A 20,002-nucleotide genomic window follows, 5' to 3' on the forward strand; every position below is an offset into this window, starting at 1 on the left:
GATTTCTAATTATTTCAAGGCACTGTGAATGACATAAAGGACTCTCTATAGGCATAATTTATGTCTGTGCTCTCAAGAAGTTTGCTTGTGGGCTGGGGATGTAGCTCAGTGGTAGGATGTTGCCTAGCATATTTGAAACCTTGGGTTTGAATCCCCAGGGCCACCAAAAAAAAAAAAAAAAATGTTTTTTAAAAGGTTTGCTTTTTAGTTGAAAAATTTATAACATAAAAAGAAATCTGAAACAGTTGTACATTTTAAAAGATTTATCAAAGCATTCTCCTTTTTAAAAATCTTTTTAGTTGTAGATGTATACAATCCTGTGTTTTATTTATTTTTATGTGATACTGAGGATTGAACCAGGGCTTCACATGTGCTAGGCAAACACTACCACTGATGTACAGTAACCCTAGCCCAGCATTCTCCTTTTTTAATTTAGTGGACTCCTTTGGCTTATGATGAAAGCCCAGAGCTGTTCACTAAGAATAATCTATTTTCAAATAAATAACCTTTTCCTGAGGACTTAATTGCAAATTTGAGAGATATTATATTGGTATCCATTCAGAATTTTTTACTTTAAAATCTTTAAACAACTGATTGAATAATTGAGCATTTGAATAGAAAGTAGGAATTTGTGCTGTGGTGTTCATCCAAAGAGATAGCTCATAGAAAAAAAAATTGTCCTTACAGGTAGCATGCTCCTGTAATCCTAGCAGCTCCTCAGGCAGGAGGTTCACAGTTTGAGACCAGCCTTAGCAACTTAGTGAAACCCAGTTTCAAAAAAAATGAAAAAGGGCTGAGGATGTGGCTTAGTGATTAAGCACCCTGGGTTCAGTCCCCGGTACCTAAATTAATTAATTAAGGTGGGCATGTAGTTCAGTGGTAGAGGACCTCTGGGTTCAATCCTTAGTACCACAGAAAAAGAAAAAAAAGAGAAGAGAAAAGGAGAAGTGCCATTGTTGAATTTGGAATACCAATAAAAAATTATTGACCCTTCTTCCTGCCCAGTGAGTTTTCTGTGTTTCCTATTGTCATAACCATCCATTTCTTTTTTTCTACTTGCAGATAAACTTTGGAAAATTTAAGGGTGTTTCACCCCATGCCCCATGAGAGAATAGCTTATACTTTAACCTCTTACTGTAGAGACTATCCTCTGCTTATAATTTTTATCAAAAAATTGTACACATCAAGTTGCCAAGATTAAAGCAGATCACATTTTTCCCCCCTTTTTCATTCTGTGGTGCTGAGCATTGAACCCAGGGTCTCAGGCATGCTGGGCAAGTGCTCCACCACTGAGCTACATCCCCATCCAGCATCACTTCTTGTGCATTTATGGTAGAAAACTCTTTTTTCCAGAGGTGGAATCTCAGAATAATCGTACTTACAAATACAGAGAGAGACGGGGGCCTTCTCTTGAATGCTTTGCCCTCTTTCTAATCTGTAAGGGTAAGAACTATGCAAGATTTCCAGGAGAATTGTGGGCCTCGTCTAGATAAAGGCTGCTTTGTTCATAAGCGACAGATTTAGGTTCTGTAATTTCATTGCAGTGTTTTGAAACAATTCTGCAAATCCAGTAATCCTTTTAGCAAAAATGAGTAAGTACAGTTGTGTAAGTACCATAAATTAATGTTCTCTATTTGCAAAGTTCTGAAGCTCTGAAAATGCTTTTTATAGCACTTCTTGATACTGAAATATGTTTATTTTTGAACAAAACTATTTTAAAATTCTGGACAAATAACATTTACAGATCACATTTTTATGGGGAAAATGAGAGAACTTTGTATACTTTAAATCTAAACATCTTTTAATAAGGAGGGTTAGGGATTTACTTCAGTTGTAGATCACTGCTTTGCACATATGAGGCTCTGGATTTCATCCCTAGCACCATAAAAAAACAAAAATCATGTTCTGATTCACATTGAAGGGACTGGATAAAGGAAGGTTGGATTTGATCAATGCATACTCTATAAATGTATGGCAATATCATACTGAACCCTATTAATATGTATACTTAGTATATGTTAATTAAATTTAAAAGTTATAGTTTTAAAAATGTAACCTGATAAGGTACCTAAATAGATGTAGATTTTATCCAATCCAATAATTTTGTCACCTTATTACCAAATATAGTGAAAATTTAAGTTTTCTGTGGACTTCTGCTGCCTGGGCCAAACCTGGCTGTCCAACATGGGTGACTTAAGAATTGGTTGTAGCCAGGAAGTGGCACATACCTCTAAGTACTTGGGAGGCTGAGGCAGTAGGATTACAATTTTGATTCTAGCCTGGACAATTTAGGTAGACCATGTCTCAAAAAATTAAAAGGACAGCTGGGTTCAGTGGCATTCACCTATAATACTAGCCATTCTGGAAGCTGAGGCAGGAGGATTGCAAATTCAAGGCTAGCAACTTAGCAAAGCCCTAAGCAACCTAGTGAGACCCTGTCTCAAAATAAAAATAAAGCCAGGTGTGGTGATGCATGCTTGTAATCCCAGCAGCTTGAGAGACTGAAGCAGAAGGATCATGAGTTCAAAGCCAGTCTCAGCAAAAGCGAGGCGCTAAGCAATTCAATGAGACCCTGTGTCTAAATAAAATACAAAATAGGGCTGGGGACGTGGCTCAGTAGTTGAAAGCCCTGAGTTCAATCTCTGGTACCTACCCCCACAAAAAAAAAAAAAAAAAAATTGTGTGTGTGGTAAATAATTCTTTTTTATTGTGTTTTTATTTTGAGATAGGGTCTTGCTAAATTGCCCAGTCTACTTCAAATTTGGGATCCTCCTGCCTCAGCCTCCTGAATAACTGGGATTACACACCCATGCCACTGCGCCCAGCTGTTTCTATTAACATTTTGATTTTAGTTCCTTCTGTTTTCTTTTTAACATATTTTATCGTAGTTTAGATGATATATATATAACATATTAATTTATTTTATTTTTAACCTAGGATTATTAAATGCTGTAGAAACAGTGTTTTGTTTTGTTTTTTTCCCTTTTTTTGGTACCAGAGATTGAACCCAGGAGTGTTTAACCACTGAGCCACATCCACAGCCATTTTTTTATTTTATTGAGGGACAGGGTCTTGCTAAGTTGATTAGGACCTTGCTAAGTTGCTGAGGCTGGCTTTGAACTTGAGATCCTCCTGCTTTAGTCTCCCAATCTGAGTATATCTCCACATTATCATTTAATTCTTGAAGATCCCACTCTTCATATATAAAACATTTGGTGAAATCAAGTTTTTATGATTTCCTTCTGGTGTTGTCAAAATGTTGCTCTGTAGATAATTTACTCTTTTCACTAGGAATAATGATAATCAGCATCTTCTTTTATAAACCTTTTTCTTATATCTTTCATCTTTTACAAGTTAAGATTTATTTCTTTCAGCAGACATCTAAGCAAAGAGTGGATGAGACTTTATCAACATTTCATTTTAAACAATTTTAAGTATTGATCTTGAAGAGCTAAAAGTTGGATTTCTAGATCCACTCCCAGAGTAGACTCCATAAGAAGTGCTTAGGAGTTCAACTTTGGGTACCTATCTTATCAGCAACATGAAGAATCAGTCTGAATTTGAAGTGAGATCTGAAGAAAAATTGTGCATAGCAATTAGTGAAGAAAGATTCTAAATACAGGATATGATTTATATATAAGAATCAGTAATCTGATGCAAAAATAATATACAACAGTCTGAATCATTGCTACATGCAATTTAAGTACAAATTTAATCCCCCCCAAAAGAAGTGAATAAAGTATTTATAAAATACCTTATGAAATTTGAAGTAATTGTAACTAGATGACAAATTAGTTTTAAAAAGGACTTTAATAGAAACACTGGAATGTAAGATGGTCTCTTTTGTTGGGGGATGGGTACTGGGGATTGAACCCAGGGAAGGTTAACCCTGAGTCACATCCTCAGCCCTTTTTATTTTCTATTTTGAGTCAGGATCTCGCTGAGTTACGTCAGGCTGTGCTAAGTTTCTGAAGCTGGTCTTGAACTTACAACCCTCCTGCCTCTGATTCCCAAATTGCTGGGATTACAGCAATGTGCCAGCACACCTGGCTAAGGTTGTCTCTTTTTAGGTCATACTCTAATTCTGTGATTTGATTTTATTTTACATACTTATTTTGGTACTGGGGGTTGAACCAGGGGTGCTTTACCACTGAACTACACCCCCAACGTTGTTTATTTGAAATAGAGCCTTGCTAAAGTGCTAAAACTGGCCTCCAAACTCCTGCCCCAGCCTCCTGAGTTGCTGGGATTATAGGTGATGCCACCACTATCAGCTATCTATCAGCTATCTGTCTATTTGTTGCAGTGCTGGGGATCCAATCCATACCATTTCACACGCTAGGGAAGCCTTGTACCACTGACTGCATTACCATATAGTGAACTAAACACTTCTGTTGTCAAAGTAGACAAAAAAAAAAAAGGTAAAAATGTTTCTAGAACAATAGAAGAAATTCCATATTGATAAAAAGGCAGGAAAACATAATATGAATTTGTATATACCTAATATCAGTTTTAAAGAATAGAAAGCACCAGGCCTGGTGGCATATGCCTGTAATTCAGCCACTCAGGAGGCTGAGGCAGGAGGATTGCAAATTCAAGGTCAGTTAGCAACTTAGTGAGACTCTGGCTCATAAAAAATTAAAAAGGACTGGGATTATAGCTTAGAGGTAGAGCACTTGCATAGAATGTATGAAGCCCTGGGATCAGTTCCTCGCAAAACACACACACACACACACACACACACACACCCCAAAGGAGGAAGAAGAAGAAATCTACTTTCATAGTAAGAGATATTAGCATAATAATGTGCCTCTCCCAGTAACTGATAGAAGACAACAAATCAGAAAAAATATTAATGATTTGTCTAATTCAGTTAATTCATTGGACCTAATTGCCATATTTAGAACAGTAAATCCAATTAACTGCATAATATACTTCTTTACAAGTACACATGAAACATATAATATAAATCTGGAAAAAATAACTGGAAATTTTTTACTTATTTTTCTTTTGAACTATTTGAGACTAGAAACACCAGAAAGACCTCACAGTTCCTCTATGGCAATACTTTGCTGAGTAGGAAACACTGTCATAATGCCATAATTTTCCAATTTGTTTTTCTTCAACAAAGAAGCATGTATGGCCAGAAAATGTCTCCTTTTATGTCTTTTAACATGTATGAGATTTCCTGATAATAATCTAGGATTGGATTAACAAATCTGGTTTATCGTAAGAATCACCTGGAGATAGCCTGGTCCAGTGGCACACTCCTGTAATAACAGTGAATCTGGAGGCAAGGGAATCACAAGTTAAGGCCAGCCCCTGCAACTTATCTAAACCCTAAACAACTTAGAACCTGTCTCAAATTTTTAAAAAAATAGCCAGTTGCAGTGACATATGCCTGTAATCCCAGTAGCTTGAGAGGCTGAGGCCAGAGGATCACAAGTTCAGCAATTTAGCACATCCTTAAGCAACTTAGCAAGACCCTGTTTCAAAATAAAAAATAAAAGGGGGTAGGGATGGATGGAGTTCAGTGGTAGAACACTGAGCTAGGTTCAGTCCCCATTACCTAAACAATTTTTTTTTTTAAAACCACCTGTAAGATTTCCCCCACCTGCCCATATTGGGGATCAAACCCAGGACCTGTTATCTACTAGGCAAGTGCTCTACCATTAAGCTGTCTTTTGCCCCAGGAGAGATTTTTAAAAACAGATGCCTAGGTCTTACCTCTTGGAGCTTCTCTATGTTGACAAGGCAGTTGGACTGATTCAGAGTATTTGGACAGGTCGGGAGTCATTGAAATAATTTTCTATTTATTGTAGAAAGTATGGAGGGAAGGAGAATATAAAAAATATGAAAGAATGAGTTGGGATAATAACTGGGGCAAGGCTGGGTGTGGCTGAACCCCACAGCATGAGACCAGAGTTTTACAAATATGAAAATTAAGCACATTTGTATACAAAAGCAAAGAAAAAACTGTTCCCTTTTTTGTATTCAGTACTTGTGTTCAGTGACTTTATATAAAGAGGAGAGCTATTCTTAATGATAGATGTGACTAAATATATCCATATACACACTGGAAGTTTACTTGTTCATTTGTTTATTTATTGTGATACTAAGAATTGAACACAGGTGCTCTACCACTGAGCAATATCTCCCAGCTCTTTTTTCTTTGCTTTTTTTTCTTTTTTTTTTTTTGTATCAGCAGTTGAATCCAGGGGCACTCAACCACTGAGCCACATCCCCAAGCCGTTATTTATTTATTTATTTATTTATTTATTTATTTATTTATTTATTTATTTATTTATTTATTTATTTATTTATTTATTTATTTTGCAGTGCTGGGGATCCAAGCCCCTTTTAAAATATATTTTATTTAGAAACAGCCTCACTAAGTTGCTTAGGGCCTTGCTAAGTTGCAGAGGCTTTCTTTGAGCTGGAGATCCTCCTGCCTCAGCCTCCCTAGCTGCTGGGGCATATGCCACTGTTCTGGCTTTTTTTGTTTTCTGAGATGGGATCTAGCTAAGTTGCCAGGGCTGGCTCAAACATAAAATCCTTGTGTGTTAGCCTCCCAAGTCACCGGGATTTACAGGCATGTGCCACTCTGCCTGACTCTACATTGGACTTTTTAATACAAACTAAATATTTTTCTAGTTCACATGCTGCAAGACATAATAGATCTGAAAGGATTTCATAATTTCGTTCTGCATTTTTATTTGTAGCACTGGGGATCAAGCTAAGGGCTCAGGACCTGCTAGTCCAGCACTCCTCCACTGAGCCACATCCCCAATCCTTTTTCTCATTTTGAATTTATGAAAAAAAGATGACACACAAATATATTGTTCTCTGGGCACAGTTGTGCACACTTATAATCCTAGCAACTCAGGTGACTGAGGCAAGAGAATTGAGGCTAGTTTCAGCCACATGGTGAGGCCCTGTCTCAAAATAAAAAAATAAAAAGGAAGAGGGATATAGTAGTAAAGTACCCTTGGATTCAATCCCCAGTATGTAAAGAAAAAAAAAAAAAAAAAATGACATTATGAGTGCCCGGAAATGTCTTTAGTTCTCATTGACATTTCATATTTGACAAGATACTGTCTTAAAATACCAACTGTTAAAAGTAATACCAGGTGTTCACCCTATTGCCACTCTCAGGGTCTGTTCCAGGGCACCACTGAGGGGAAATGTCAGAAGTTCTGATATCGCTGATAACTAACCTTTTTAAAAAAAATGTTTTTTAGTTGTACATGGAGATGATACCTTTATTTTACTTACTTATTTTTTTATGTGGTACCAAGGATCAAACCTCACACATGCACAAGCACTCTACCCCTGAGCTACAACCCCAGCTCTAATCTTTTTTAAATATGGTCTAATGTTATCATCAGATTCTAATGCATTTTGTGTAACAAAATTAATGCAGTTGAGATCTATGATGCCCTTGAATAAATCATGCATCTAGAGAAAAGAGTCACTGTCCTGTGTCATCTCCTTCTGTTGTACTTTAGTAATCAGGATCTGGAAGTCTTCTGGGTATAGCACACTAAGGTATGAGCAGTCATCACTGCAGTTACTGATAGTTTTAATTGTGTAAATGTGACCTTTATCAGTTTCCTTAGACTTTCACGTGTCAACTGAAAAAGATCAAATTCGGCACTAGTTTCTAAAAAATTAAGGCTTATCTGTATTTCCTCTTATGAAAAAATAACTACATTATTAAAAGAAGGCAATTTTTGTAGTATATATGTTACACCCCACCTCCCCTAATAGGAGTTATTTCCCTCTAATAAATACGAAATACATTATGTATTCCTTGATGCAATTTTATGAAGTAGCAGTTCCACTTTGATTCTAGGACACTTATTCCACATAACTCTTTTTTTCTTCCCCTCTAGACTTCTCCAGAGAACCTTGGGACAGTAGGTGGAGTGCAAAGCTGTATTGTGTTGCCTTCCTGCTTTTTTTGTTGCCTTCCTGCTTTTTAAAAATTTTTTTTTTTTCTTGGCCTTGCCTTGGCTGCTCCTTTCTCCGTCATTAAGCTAACTATACCCTGCATGTTTTATTTTAAAAGGGACTCATGGCCTTTCATTTTGATCCTGCACACATCTTATGAGGTGTTTCATATTAGCTCCTTAATATCATGATTGTCCCTAAAGTGATACCATGATAAGCAGACTAGAATTTCACTCTATTCTCTGAAAAAGTTCCTTCCATTTAAAAACACCCTTTCTATTATACCTATCCCTCAACCCACACACCTTCCAATTCTCCAAAACTAACTTGAGTCTTTTTTGTAAGGGAGAAAGCCTGCTAAATATATAAGTAAGGTGTTAACACTGCATGTGTTACTTTAAATACTGAAAAGGGCAGAGAGAGGGCAGAGAGACAGTGTTAACAGAATAATAACTCACTAACCATGGAATTCCCTGCTCAGTGACATGATATGTCATACATATTGGGAAGACATCCACATTTTGTGTGAGTGTGCCTTTGAAAGATTTTGACCTGGATCTAATCATTTTGCTGAATTTTACCCTAAAATGATGTCAACTTGGTTTGGTTCCTTTAGTAATTTGTCTATTACAGATTTTAATATTTGGTGTCCATGTGATGTCAGGAGTCTGACTGTCTGCATGATTGTTTATTCTTGCCGTGATCCTTTCCAACTACCACAGGAAGAGAGGGAAGGGACATTTTAGAGATTATGCTGAAATAATTAATTGGCTGTTCTCTTCCTTCTCTCTTCTCCATGTAACAGAAGAAGCAGGCCAGCCCACCGCAGATCCAGGCATGGTCATGGACAGTGTAGAAGCAGGAGACATAACACCTCCCACCAAAAGAAAGAGCAAGTTCTCTAGCTTTGGCAAGATCTTCAAACCGTGGAAATGGAGGAAAAAAAAAAGTAGTGATAAATTTAAAGAGACCTCAGAAGGTGAGATATTAGGATTTATGTTCTGAGTTAAAGAGTTCCCTATTTTAAGAGCACCCAACTTTTTTATCTCTTCCCAAGCTCCTATAATCCCCTAATTAAAAGCAAGAGTTTAATCTTTTAGAATTTAAACAGATAAATGACCATTCACTAAGCCTTATATTCTATAGCCTCATTTTCCAGGTTTGCATTTTGATGGGATTAAAATCTACTTTAAAATCTATCTGCTACTGGAGTTCCTGAACAGTAGCAGATCTAGGCTGCTACTGCTTTTTTACTTTGCCTACTTCCTTCAACACAAAGTTCATCCATCAATGCCTTACTTTTGAAATTCAATTAAGCTACAATTGTTAAGAGTACTTCCTTTTGGAAATGATACTTTCCTAGTAGGACAGGATGTGAAAGAAATTAATGTGGTTTTGTTGTTGGTTTTGGTTTCGTTTGGTTTTGGGCAGTGCCGGGGATTGAACCCAGAGCCTGGCACATGCTGGGCAAGTGCTCTACCACTGAGTTACACACCCCCAGCCTCAGAAATTACATTTTAAAAATCGAAATTAGTTTCCCTATTCTTTCCTTTCTTAAGAATAGAAGAAATTTAGCCAGACACAGTATTGGCGGCACATACCTGTAATCCCCGCTACTCAGAAAGCTGAGGCAAGGGGATTATAAATTCAAGACCATCCTCAGCAACTTAGCAAGATCCTGTCTGAATATTAAAATTAAAAAGGACTGGGGGCATAGCTCAGTGATAGAGTATTCCTTGTTTAAATTCCAAGTACCACAAAAACATAAAAATAAATAATAAAAAAATAGAAATTTGAACCACTTTATTCTTTTACCTGTAGATCTAAATGCTAAGAGTAATGTTGACCTTTCAACTGCCACATTTCTGAGTGCTATTTTCCAATTCAATGTTAGTTTTAGAGCGAAAAATATCTATGCGAAAACCAAGAGAAGAGCTGGTTAAAAGAGGGGTACTGTTGGAAGACCTTGAGCAGGGTGAGTTTCAAATGAATAGCATATGCCTGTCTCTGCACTTGGTTTTTGATTGGGTCTAACTAGGTATTTGAATTTTCTTTCTTTGTTTTGTGATTGCTGTATCTGGGGTGGGGCTTTTTAAACAAATTCACTCTTTAAGTGTCTGGTCATGGTCTTCAACTCTGAAGCTGAGTGAAGGATCCTTGGGCAAGCATTTCTTGTCTCTGTATACTTCTTCAACTTTTTGCCAACTGCAGTAGTAGTTGTGACTTCCTTTTCTTGATCAAGCTTGTCTCTATGCCCATGTTGCTGCCCTAATTTTCTGTCACAAAAATCATGTTTTTATATTTCAGTGCTCATTTGCTTATTTATAATGTCAGGACTTTCTTATGAAACAGTTTATTATAAATGTAAAACTATAGTTTCACATATTGATAGCATTTCATTTCTCTTCTTTTTACATATGCAATAACTTAAACTACTTTTGCACAGTTGTTATCTTGCTCTCTCCCTTTTTTCTTTTTGTAGTACTGGGGATGGAACTCAGCTTACTCTGCCATTTAGCTACAACCCCAGCCTTTTTACTTTTTATTTTGAGACAGGATCTTACTAGCTCAGGCTAGCCTCAAACTTATGATCCTCCTGTTTCAGCCCCCTGAGTTGCCAAGGATTACAGGCATGGGTCACTGCACCCAGCTACCTTTACCTTTAGAAGCACATTTTTACTTGTTACTTATTTGCCTTAGACTCTTTTACTTTTATTCTAAACCCCACCTCTTATAAGGGCCTGCCTGAAAAATAGTAGTTTAATCTCCTAGTAGGAGTTGAGGGTCTGGTCTATGAGAACTCAGTGAACTAACTGACTAATATGTCAGACATTAAAATGGTAATTATTCAACGTATCTCATTATGGAAAGCAAAGAAGGATAAAGATCTAGAGAAAAGCTAGTTCCATTCCCAGTGGCACTAGCTGAAACAGAGTTTTAAGTCTCTAACCTCAGTATTTTCAACTCTCTCTTCCAATACTGTCTAGGAAACCTCTGCTAGAACTGTGAACATTTGTCTAATTGCTCCAGGAAGAATCTTACCTGTGATTTTCAAAGCAGTGGGTGATCATTACAGGTCTTCCCATAGTCTCAAGCTCAGCACTGATCCCTCTGGTTTGTTGTAGGAAATTGTCATGTGTATTATGTTTACCTCTGATCTGTCCATCAGTTCCACCTTTTGCACTCCATTCCTACTGTCTTCAGTCATACTCTGGTATTTCTCATGTATATTCAAATAGTAGCTTATTATTGTTTTTCTTGTTTCAGTCAATGCCCTTCTGTAATCTATTCTCCTCAGAGCTTTCAGAGCTAACCATCTATAAGATGGATCTGATCATGTCTCTACTACTTCTAATCCTTTGGCTTCTTGTTTCATACAAGATTCAGTCTATGCTCTTTTTCATGGTGTTTATTATCCTTCATTATCCTGCTTTTGTTGGCCATTCATTCATACCCATAATCATTTCTTATGTGCAAAAATGTTCTGCCAAACCAAATACTTGCCAGTCCTCCAAACATGTCAAATAATTTCCAGTCTTTATACATTTCCTTCATCCTAGGTAGACTTTCATCAGTGTGGTAGGTTTCTACTCTTTCAAGGACTTGATTTAGATACCATTTTCTGTGAAGCTTTCCCAAACCCATTCCCACCCCAAAAGAATGGTTTTTTTCTTTACCTTCACATGATACAGCTCTTGATGGCATTGTAATTATTTAACGTTTATTCTTATAGAAAGGTACTTCACATATAATAGGCAGTACCATATTTATTATAAAGGAATTACTTGTACTATCTGTAGAAGGATACAGATAACCTGGGTCTAAATAATATAGCAAAACAGGAAGAGGGAGGCAAGAGGATAAGAGAATGTAGAAACCACCAGCTCTTCTCCCAGTCTGACCATACCAACTTTTGCCACTTAGCCCTTTTCTCTTTTCTCCTTGCAGGTGGTGAGGATCCAGGAAAGTTAAACCATGCTATATTAAAGAATGGCCATACCACCCCCATAGGGAGCATCAGATCTTCTAGTCCAGTCCTAATAGAGGAAGAACCAGTAAGAATAGCAAGTCTTAGCAGTCTTATTCCAGAAGAGGACCCAAAGAAACAACTAGGTAAGATACTTTCATTCCCTTTTAACATAAGTTTGTGAGAAAATAAGAAGAAATAAAATTCAGGGAGAATTATATTCTTCTTTATGAATTTATTAACTACTTACAACACTTAGTGGAATACCCCCCCCCCAAATTTTTTACAAAATATGTGAATTTGTGATTCTTTTTCCCTTTCTCACTCTCTTTTTTATGGTACTGGGGATTGAACCAAGGGGCACACTACTACTGAGCTACATCCCTGGATCTTTTTATTTTGAGATAGGATCTTGATAAGTTGCAGGGGCTGGCCTCTAACTTGCAATCCTCCTGCCTCAGCCTCAGATTTCAGGCATGCAAATATGTGGTTCTTTTTTTGTTTTTTGTTTTAATTAATTTATTTTTAGTTATAGATGGACACAATGCCTTTTTTATTTATTTTATTTTATTTTGTTTTATTTTTTTATGTGGTGCCAAGAATTGAACCCAATTCCTCACATATGCTAGGCAAGTGCTCTACCACTGAGCTACAACCCAAGCCCCAAATGTGTGATTCTTAAGCAGAGAAAAAGATTTTAAATATCAGATTTCAATGGCACTTTTTCAGGCTACACACTTTTCTTCCTCTACCAAAGGAATTTTTCTGTGCCTCCAGTAGCCTGGCACTTTGTGTAAAAAGCCAACACCATAATGAGCCTCTTACTGAACCTTTCTTACTGATATACCTGAGAGTGACTAGGCACAGTGGCACATACCTATAATCTCAGCTATTTGGGAGACTGATACAGGAATGTTGTTCAAGACCAGCCTGGACAACTTACTGAGTCCCTATCTCAAAGTAAAAATATTTCAGAAAGGACTGGATGTGTAACTCAGTGGTAGAGCACCCCTGGCTTCAGTTCTCAGTATGGGGGGAAAAATTGTTGAGGTGGAAAACATAGAGAACTATAGCCTGTAAACTGATCTATAAGTGGAAGAATTGATGAAGCTGACTGTAAATTCATAGATGTGTTTACCTTTTCATTCTTACTTGTCATTTTCTCCCTGTAATCATATCTTTTATTATACAGGCTCAATTGGAAGCCAACCGAATTCTGAAGCAGAGTCTGTACCTGAGAACGTACCCAAACAGCCTTTACTTCCCCCTAAAAGACCCTTGTCCTCATCTCATGAAGCAAGTGAAGGGTCAGCAAAGGATGTCACTTCTGGCAGCTTGGCAAGGTCCATCTCCTCTGCCTCTTCTACCACCATAGCACCTGCTGCCGCCACTGCTGCCACAAACGTAGCAAAGACTGTTAATTCCTTTGTTACCCCTTCCCCAGCACCCAGGACTCTGCCTGCTGCTCCTGTCAGCACTAACACTACTGCTACCCCAAGCCTTACTCATATGGTCCCTGCCAAACAGCCCCCTATTCCTCCCCCTAAACCAGCTCACAGAAATAGCAACCCTGTCATTGGTAAGTAAGTCTTCAGAGCTTTCATGTTTTTGGTTTGGTTGGATTTGGTTTTAGATGGTTGTTTTATTTGGATAGCTGGTATAATATTGATTCATACTGAAAGCGTTCATTATCTTGTCCCTTTGAATGTCCTCAGTATAAAGAAAAGTTCTTAAAATGAGGCAAATGGAGACATCACTAAAATTAAGTTCAGGGCTGGGGATGTGGCTCAGTGGTTTAAGTGCCCTTGGGTTCAATCCCCAGAACCAAAACAAACATATGATGCAGTTGTACAAAATAGTTAAAAAAAAAAAAATTAAGGTCATATATGGAAAGACTAATATTTATTTTTCTATAATAGTATTTCCAAAAAATATATATAGTTGAAGGACCATATATGTGAAGATCATAACAGGTTTGACTTGCATGGAATTATCTGTAGCATGTAACTGAAAAAAATTAGGATAATGCCATAGCTTACAAAAGCAGGGCATACTTATCAGTTAAAAAATCAGACCTGCCAGGTGTGGTGGCACACACCTGTAAGCAATCTGAGGGACTGAGGCAGGAGGGATTGCAAGTTTGAGGCCAGCCTGGGAAACTTAGTGACAGCCTGTCTCAAAAAGTAAAAAGGACTTGGAATCAGTGGCTCAGTGGTAGATTGTCCCTGGGTCAATCCCTGGTACCACCAAAATAAAAGTTGGGACCTAGCATTGGATGCCTGTAATTCCAGTTGCTCAGAGGGTTGATGCAAAAGGATCACAAGTTTGAGACCAGCCTTGGCAACTTAGCAAAAACCCTGGCTCAAAATAAAATTAAAAAGGGCTGGGGATGTAGGTAGCTCAGTGGTAGAGTGAGTCTAGTAGATAAAAACAATGATTTTGTAGATACCTGTGTAACTTGTGATTCAGTGCCTGGCATAGTATCTTCATGGGAACTGCCAAAGATATTATTTAAATTGTTGTGATAAAATCATGTTTTATCTTGGGAAAGTTAAGAATGCTACTCTTATGTTAAAATAAGTCATGGTAAAGAAAGCAGGGAAGGTAATCAGTAAATTTTTATGGGTTTAGTAAATTTTTGCACTTATCTACAGTATTAGGTCTATTTTAGGTCTATTTTCTTTATATAAATATATACCTTCAACGAACTTTCAAGAAAGGGAGGGGCTTCATAAGTGCTTCAGGGCTAATACAGATGTAGTTTTTCAGGAAAAATGATAACAGGCTTATTTCTACTTAAGTTCTTATTACTGATTGAATAGATGAATAAAAAATATGCTCATTGAATACCTAATATCACAAAGTTGGGTGGAGTAACTAGAATCCTGAAAAACAGGTTTAGAATATATTATGAGCATGACAGGTTGGAGTAGCCAGATGAAAACAGGATGAAGATTATTATTGTTATCACTACTCAGATGGATAATGCCACAGTGACTTATCTTTGAGGAACTTGAAGAGCTTTCTTATACTTATTTTCAAAACCACCTTGTGCCGTAGTAAACTGATTTTATCTGTTATATAGATAGGGCAATTAGAACAGGAAGACTTTGTAATTCTTTCACTGTTGTAGTTAGTGAGAGACAAAAACTCAACTCTCAGATCCAGACTTCTTCTCTACACTGGTGTTCTCACACTGTTGTCTAGACTTGTATTCTCAACAAGATCACCTAGCAGGCTTATTAAAATAGATTGCTAGCTGGACATGGTGGCACAAACCTGTAATCCTAGCTACTCTGTAGACTGAGGCTGAAGGATTGCAAGTTTGAAGCTAGCGTAATTAGTTAGATCTTTCTCAAAATAAAAAATTAAAAGGGCTAGGGATGTAGCTCAGTCGTAGAGCAACCCTGAGTCCAATTTCCAGTAGCATCAACAAATAACAAAAGATAGAATTAACTAGCCTTTTACTTTGAATATCCCCAATGGAATGAGATTTAGGACAGTAAAATTTTTATTTCAGGAACACTTATGAGACCATTTGAGAACAATGGATGGGACTAAAATAAAGCATTTGGGTGAATGATTAGAGGTTGATGATAGAGAGAGCTATTTGTTAATTATTTTGCAAGGTTAACTTCTTTTTTATGTGAGATTCACTTCTTACATGTCTTTGGAGCCCTCCCAAGGGAGTGACTGTGTTGGATCAGTGCCTGAGTCAATGTGGGCTTTGGGAGGATCAATAGGAACATATACTGTCATGATACAGGGTAAGGGCATCTCATGTAATAAACATACTGAGGACCCACTTGTACCAAACTCTGTGCCCAGCCCTGTGGATATGCTGATGGATATAAGGGTTGCCCTGCCATCAGGGATTCCATTGTGTAAGGGGAGTGGACATGGGAGTACAAAGGGACAATGGAGAAGTGCTAACACAAATAAAGATTCAGAGAATGAAGTAGTAGTCTAATAACCAGAGGCTGGATACTAGCTGAGTCCATGCCACCTTGTAGTTACCCAACATCTGTGACCTCAGGTATCACCGCAGGTGATAAAAGGAGACTATGACATTAAGGATAGAAAAGCACTTAAATTTCTTCAAAGGGCTTTCTTTGCATTTGCTATGAAAATTCAAGATGTCACCCAGGCATGGTGTCACATGCCTATAATCCCACCAACTCCAGAGGCATAGACAGAAGGATCACAAGTTCAAGACCTGCCTCAGCTATTTAGCAGGACCCTCAGCAACTTAATGAAACCTGTCTCAATAATAACAACAAACAAACAAATTTAAGATGTCTTTATTTATAATATCATAATACAGAATTGAGATATCTAGGAGTTATTATTTATCAAGATATGGTAAGAATGCCAAAAACTGTTTTTTAGACAAGCATTAATATTGCTCTCTGAACGTTTAAATTTCTTAATGAACTACTCTTATACAAAACAGTCGTTAATTGGCTTTTTTTGTCTCTATTCATATTAACTTTATACCAACATCAAGTTATAAAGTTGTCATATCTATTGTCATGGCAACAAAATAAGATACTTAGCAGAGTTTTCCTGCACCTGTATTCATCAGGCCCTCCGCCTGAATAAATACAGATTTTGTTTCAGAATTAAAGATAGAAGGCATGACAAAGTCATAAAATTATATAATTTGCTTGAAAGATTTAAGACTGAGGTCAGCTCTAATTTTAGACCTGGGCTGGCCTCTCAAAGCATTGTAAAGTGATGTTAAATTAAAGTGTTGCTTTCTCTTTTCCAGCTGAACTGTCCCAAGCAATAAACAGTGGTACAATATTATCAAAACCATCCCCACCCTTACCACCTAAGAGAGGCACTCTGTCAGCCTTGGTATCCACCTCAGAGTTGGCTGCTGGCGTCAACACAAAAACACCAAGTAATCAAAGAGAGATGCATACGTGTTCTGTGGGCTCTGAACCAGTACCGATGATCCCGCCTCCCTCTCCATCTCCTCCGCTGCCTACCCATATACCTCCAGAGCCCCCACGGTCTCCTCCATTCCCTCCTAAGACTTTTCAACTTGTGCCAGAAGTTGAGATTCCACCTTCCTTAGATCTTGCCCAGGAGGTTCCCCAGCAGGAAGATCAGAAAAAGGAAGTCCCCAAGAGGATATTGGACCAAAGCTTTGGGGAGCCCCATGTACCCTCTAGGCTGCCTCCACTCCCACTACATGTTCGAATTCAGCAGGCCCTGACCAGCCCCCTTCCCACAACTCCTCCTTTAGAGGGTTCTCACAGAGCTCATTCATTGCTCTTTGAGAACAGTGACAACTTTTCTGAGGACAGCAGTACCCTGGGTCGGACCAGGTCACTTCCCATCACTATTGAAATGCTGAAAGTGTGAGTGCCTTTAAAACTTTCCTCTTGTTTTTCCTTCTTTACTCTTAGCTGTGCTTGGGGGGAAAAAATTACTTAAAAAAGAAAATATTCTGCCAAAAGGACTTTTTTTACTCTGTGATTTTTGTAACTTTTTTTTGTTTCATGGAGATTTCCATGATGACATAAAAATTACATGTTTATATACATGAAAATTAAAATCACTACTTTTATATGATACAAGGGTAAAAGTGTATTTCATGGTGCTAAGAGCCTTGCCTTACCTGGAGAGAGAACCCTGGAGTCAAATCCCAGCTCTGCCATTCCTAGTATGTTGAAGTATAAGTTACTTGATCTTTCTGTTTCTTGGGTTATCTGTAAATGGTAATGATATCTTCTCTGTAGGCCTGTGAGAATAAATTTAGACAAATTCTAGAAAGCACCAATATCTAATAAGTGGTAGAGCTGGGATTTGAACCCAGAGTCCTTTAGATTAATAGATATTAAAAAGCTCCTAGGGGGCTGGGGATGTAGCTCAGTTGGTAGAGTGCTTGCCTTGCAAGCACAAGGCCCTGGGTTCAATCCCCAGCACCACACAAAAAAAAAGCTCCTTAGCATCATTGTTAAAGCCAAGGGAGGGATTTATAAGTTATTTCATTAATGAACTTTCTCATAGATATTTCAGTTCTTTGTCTTGCAAACCAGCATCTTTGTTGCTGAAAAGAAAATATAATTATGTGAATTTGTTAGTCCAGACGATGAAGAAGAGGAGGAGCAAAGCTGTCCTTTGGCTTTTGTTGAAGATATGGCATCTACCTCAATCATTCCTAAACTACCACAGTGTCTGCAGGAAGAAGAAGAAAAGGAGAGTGACTCAGATTCAGAGGGTCCCGTTCAATACCGAGATGAAGAAGATGAAGATGAAAGCCATCAGAGTAAGAAAGGAGGGAAGAACAAAAGAGAAAATTCTTTTATAGATAAAGCTATTTGCAAGTAAGATGAATGGAAACAGGTATCTTTTCTGTCAAATAATCTGACTACCTGTTGTTGGAAGCCACTGTGTAGGACTCATCCTTGCTGCCATTCCTCTGTTAAAATTAACCATGAGCTGGGTACATACCTGTAACCCAGCTACTTGGGAGGCTGAGACTGGAAGATCACAAGTTCAAGGTCAGACTCAGCAATTTAGTGAAAGCCTATCTCAAAAAAATGTTTAAAAAATCTGGGGCCACTGAGTACAGTGTGGTGCACACCTATAATCCCAGCAGCTTGAGAGACTGAGGCAGGAGGATCATGAGTTCAATTGCCTTAGCAATTTAGCGAGGCCCTAAGCAACTTAGCAAGACTCTGTCTCTAAATAAAATATGAAAAATAGCTGGGGATGTGACTCAGTGGTTGAGTACCCCTGATTTCAAACCCTGGTAACAACAACAACAAAAACAAAAAAAATGGTCTGGGGCTGGGCGCAGTGGCACACATCTGTAATCCCAGCTCAGGAGAATCACAGGTTTAAAGCCAGCCTCAGCAACTTAGTAAGACCCTAAGCAACTTAGCAAGATCCTGTCACAAAATTAAAAGGAGTAGGGATGTAGCTCAGTGGTTAAGCACCCCTAGGTTCAACCCCCGGTAGAAAAAAATTTTTAAAGTCTAGGAATGTAACTTCAGTGATTAGAGCATTGGCCTATCATGTGTAAGAAACTGGATTCAATCCCAAGTACCACCAAAGAAAGAAAAGCCCTGGCAGCCAGGCACAGTAGCACATGCCTATAAACCCAGTGACCCAGGGGACTGAATTAGGAGGATTGAGCCTCAGCAATTTAGTGATGCCCTATGTCAAAAAATAGGGGCTAGAGTTGTGGCTCAGTGGTACAGCACTCGCCTAGCACATGTGAGGCCCTGGATTCAATCCTCAGCACCACAGTAAGTAAATAAGTAAGTAAGTAAATGTATTGTGTGCACCTACAACTAAAAAATATATATTAAAAAAATTAAAACAAGCGAAAAACTAGGGATGAAGCTTAATGGTAAAGCACCCCGGGTTAAAACCTCAGCACTAAAAAACAAACAAAAGCAAAAGAACGCCCTGAGAGGGAGCCAAGTAGATTGAGCCATTTGAGCTTTAGTTTGATTTTGTTTTATTTTATTTTAAAACTATAACTATTCACCCAGGGGCTAGGGGATAGTGATAGGGGGCAAGCATGCTCCAGGCCCTGGGTTCAATCAAGTCTCAGCCCAAAAAAAAAAAAAAAAAAGAACCTATTCAACATGATAATGCTAAAAAATATCAAGTAGACAAAACCTGGCATCTGAGGTTAAGTTGAAAGTTTAAAAGAGATGTTATCCTTCAGAAAACTGAACTTACTATCATTAGGCAAAGAAAAATAAAATGTGTTTTTGCCTACAAAATCTTTGTGAAATATGGAATCCTGATTCCTAAAATTAGCAAAGCATCTTTAAAAACAGATAGGCCTCACATGCACAAGGCCCTGAGTTCAATCCCCAGCACCCCCCCCCCCAAAAAAAAAAAAAATAGATTAGGCACATTGGCATGTAACTGTGTGCCCTGCTATCTGTAAGGCTGAGGAGGGAGAGTCCTCAGAGTTTGAGCCCAAGAGTTTGGGGTCAGCCTCAGCAATATAGCAAAGCCCCATTTCAAAAAAAGAAAAATCTGGGCATGGTGACACATGCTTATAATTCCAGCTGTGTGGAGACTGAGGCAGGAGGAGCCCATGTTCGA

General features: G+C 38.0%; 1 protein-coding gene across 10 annotated transcripts in view; it reads left to right on the forward strand.

Moving 5' to 3' along the window:
- PHACTR4 (phosphatase and actin regulator 4) overlaps positions 1 to 20,002 on the forward strand; it is a gene marked incomplete at its 3' end in the record, with an annotated part of 91,566 nt that overhangs the window by 52,860 nt on the left and 18,704 nt on the right. For 6 of the 10 annotated variants that reach the window (XM_079114555.1, XM_079114550.1, XM_079114554.1 and 3 more), the window contains 6 exons: positions 8,759 to 8,932; positions 9,848 to 9,928; positions 11,902 to 12,066; positions 13,113 to 13,499; positions 16,692 to 17,289; positions 18,016 to 18,200. In XM_079114555.1, coding sequence (XP_078970681.1) covers positions 8,759 to 8,932; positions 9,848 to 9,928; positions 11,902 to 12,066; positions 13,113 to 13,499; positions 16,692 to 17,289; positions 18,016 to 18,200 — 1,590 coding nt within the window. Of the gene's footprint in view, positions 1 to 7,895; positions 7,924 to 8,758; positions 8,933 to 9,847; positions 9,929 to 11,901; positions 12,067 to 13,112; positions 13,500 to 16,691; positions 17,290 to 18,015; positions 18,201 to 20,002 lie in introns of those variants that run through there. The other 4 variants (XM_079114552.1, XM_079114548.1, XM_079114557.1 and 1 more) reach the window with 3 other exon arrangements.

This window comes from Sciurus vulgaris (genome assembly GCF_902686455.1).
Source record: "Sciurus vulgaris genome assembly, chromosome: 1".
Lineage (NCBI taxonomy): Eukaryota > Metazoa > Chordata > Mammalia > Rodentia > Sciuridae > Sciurus > Sciurus vulgaris.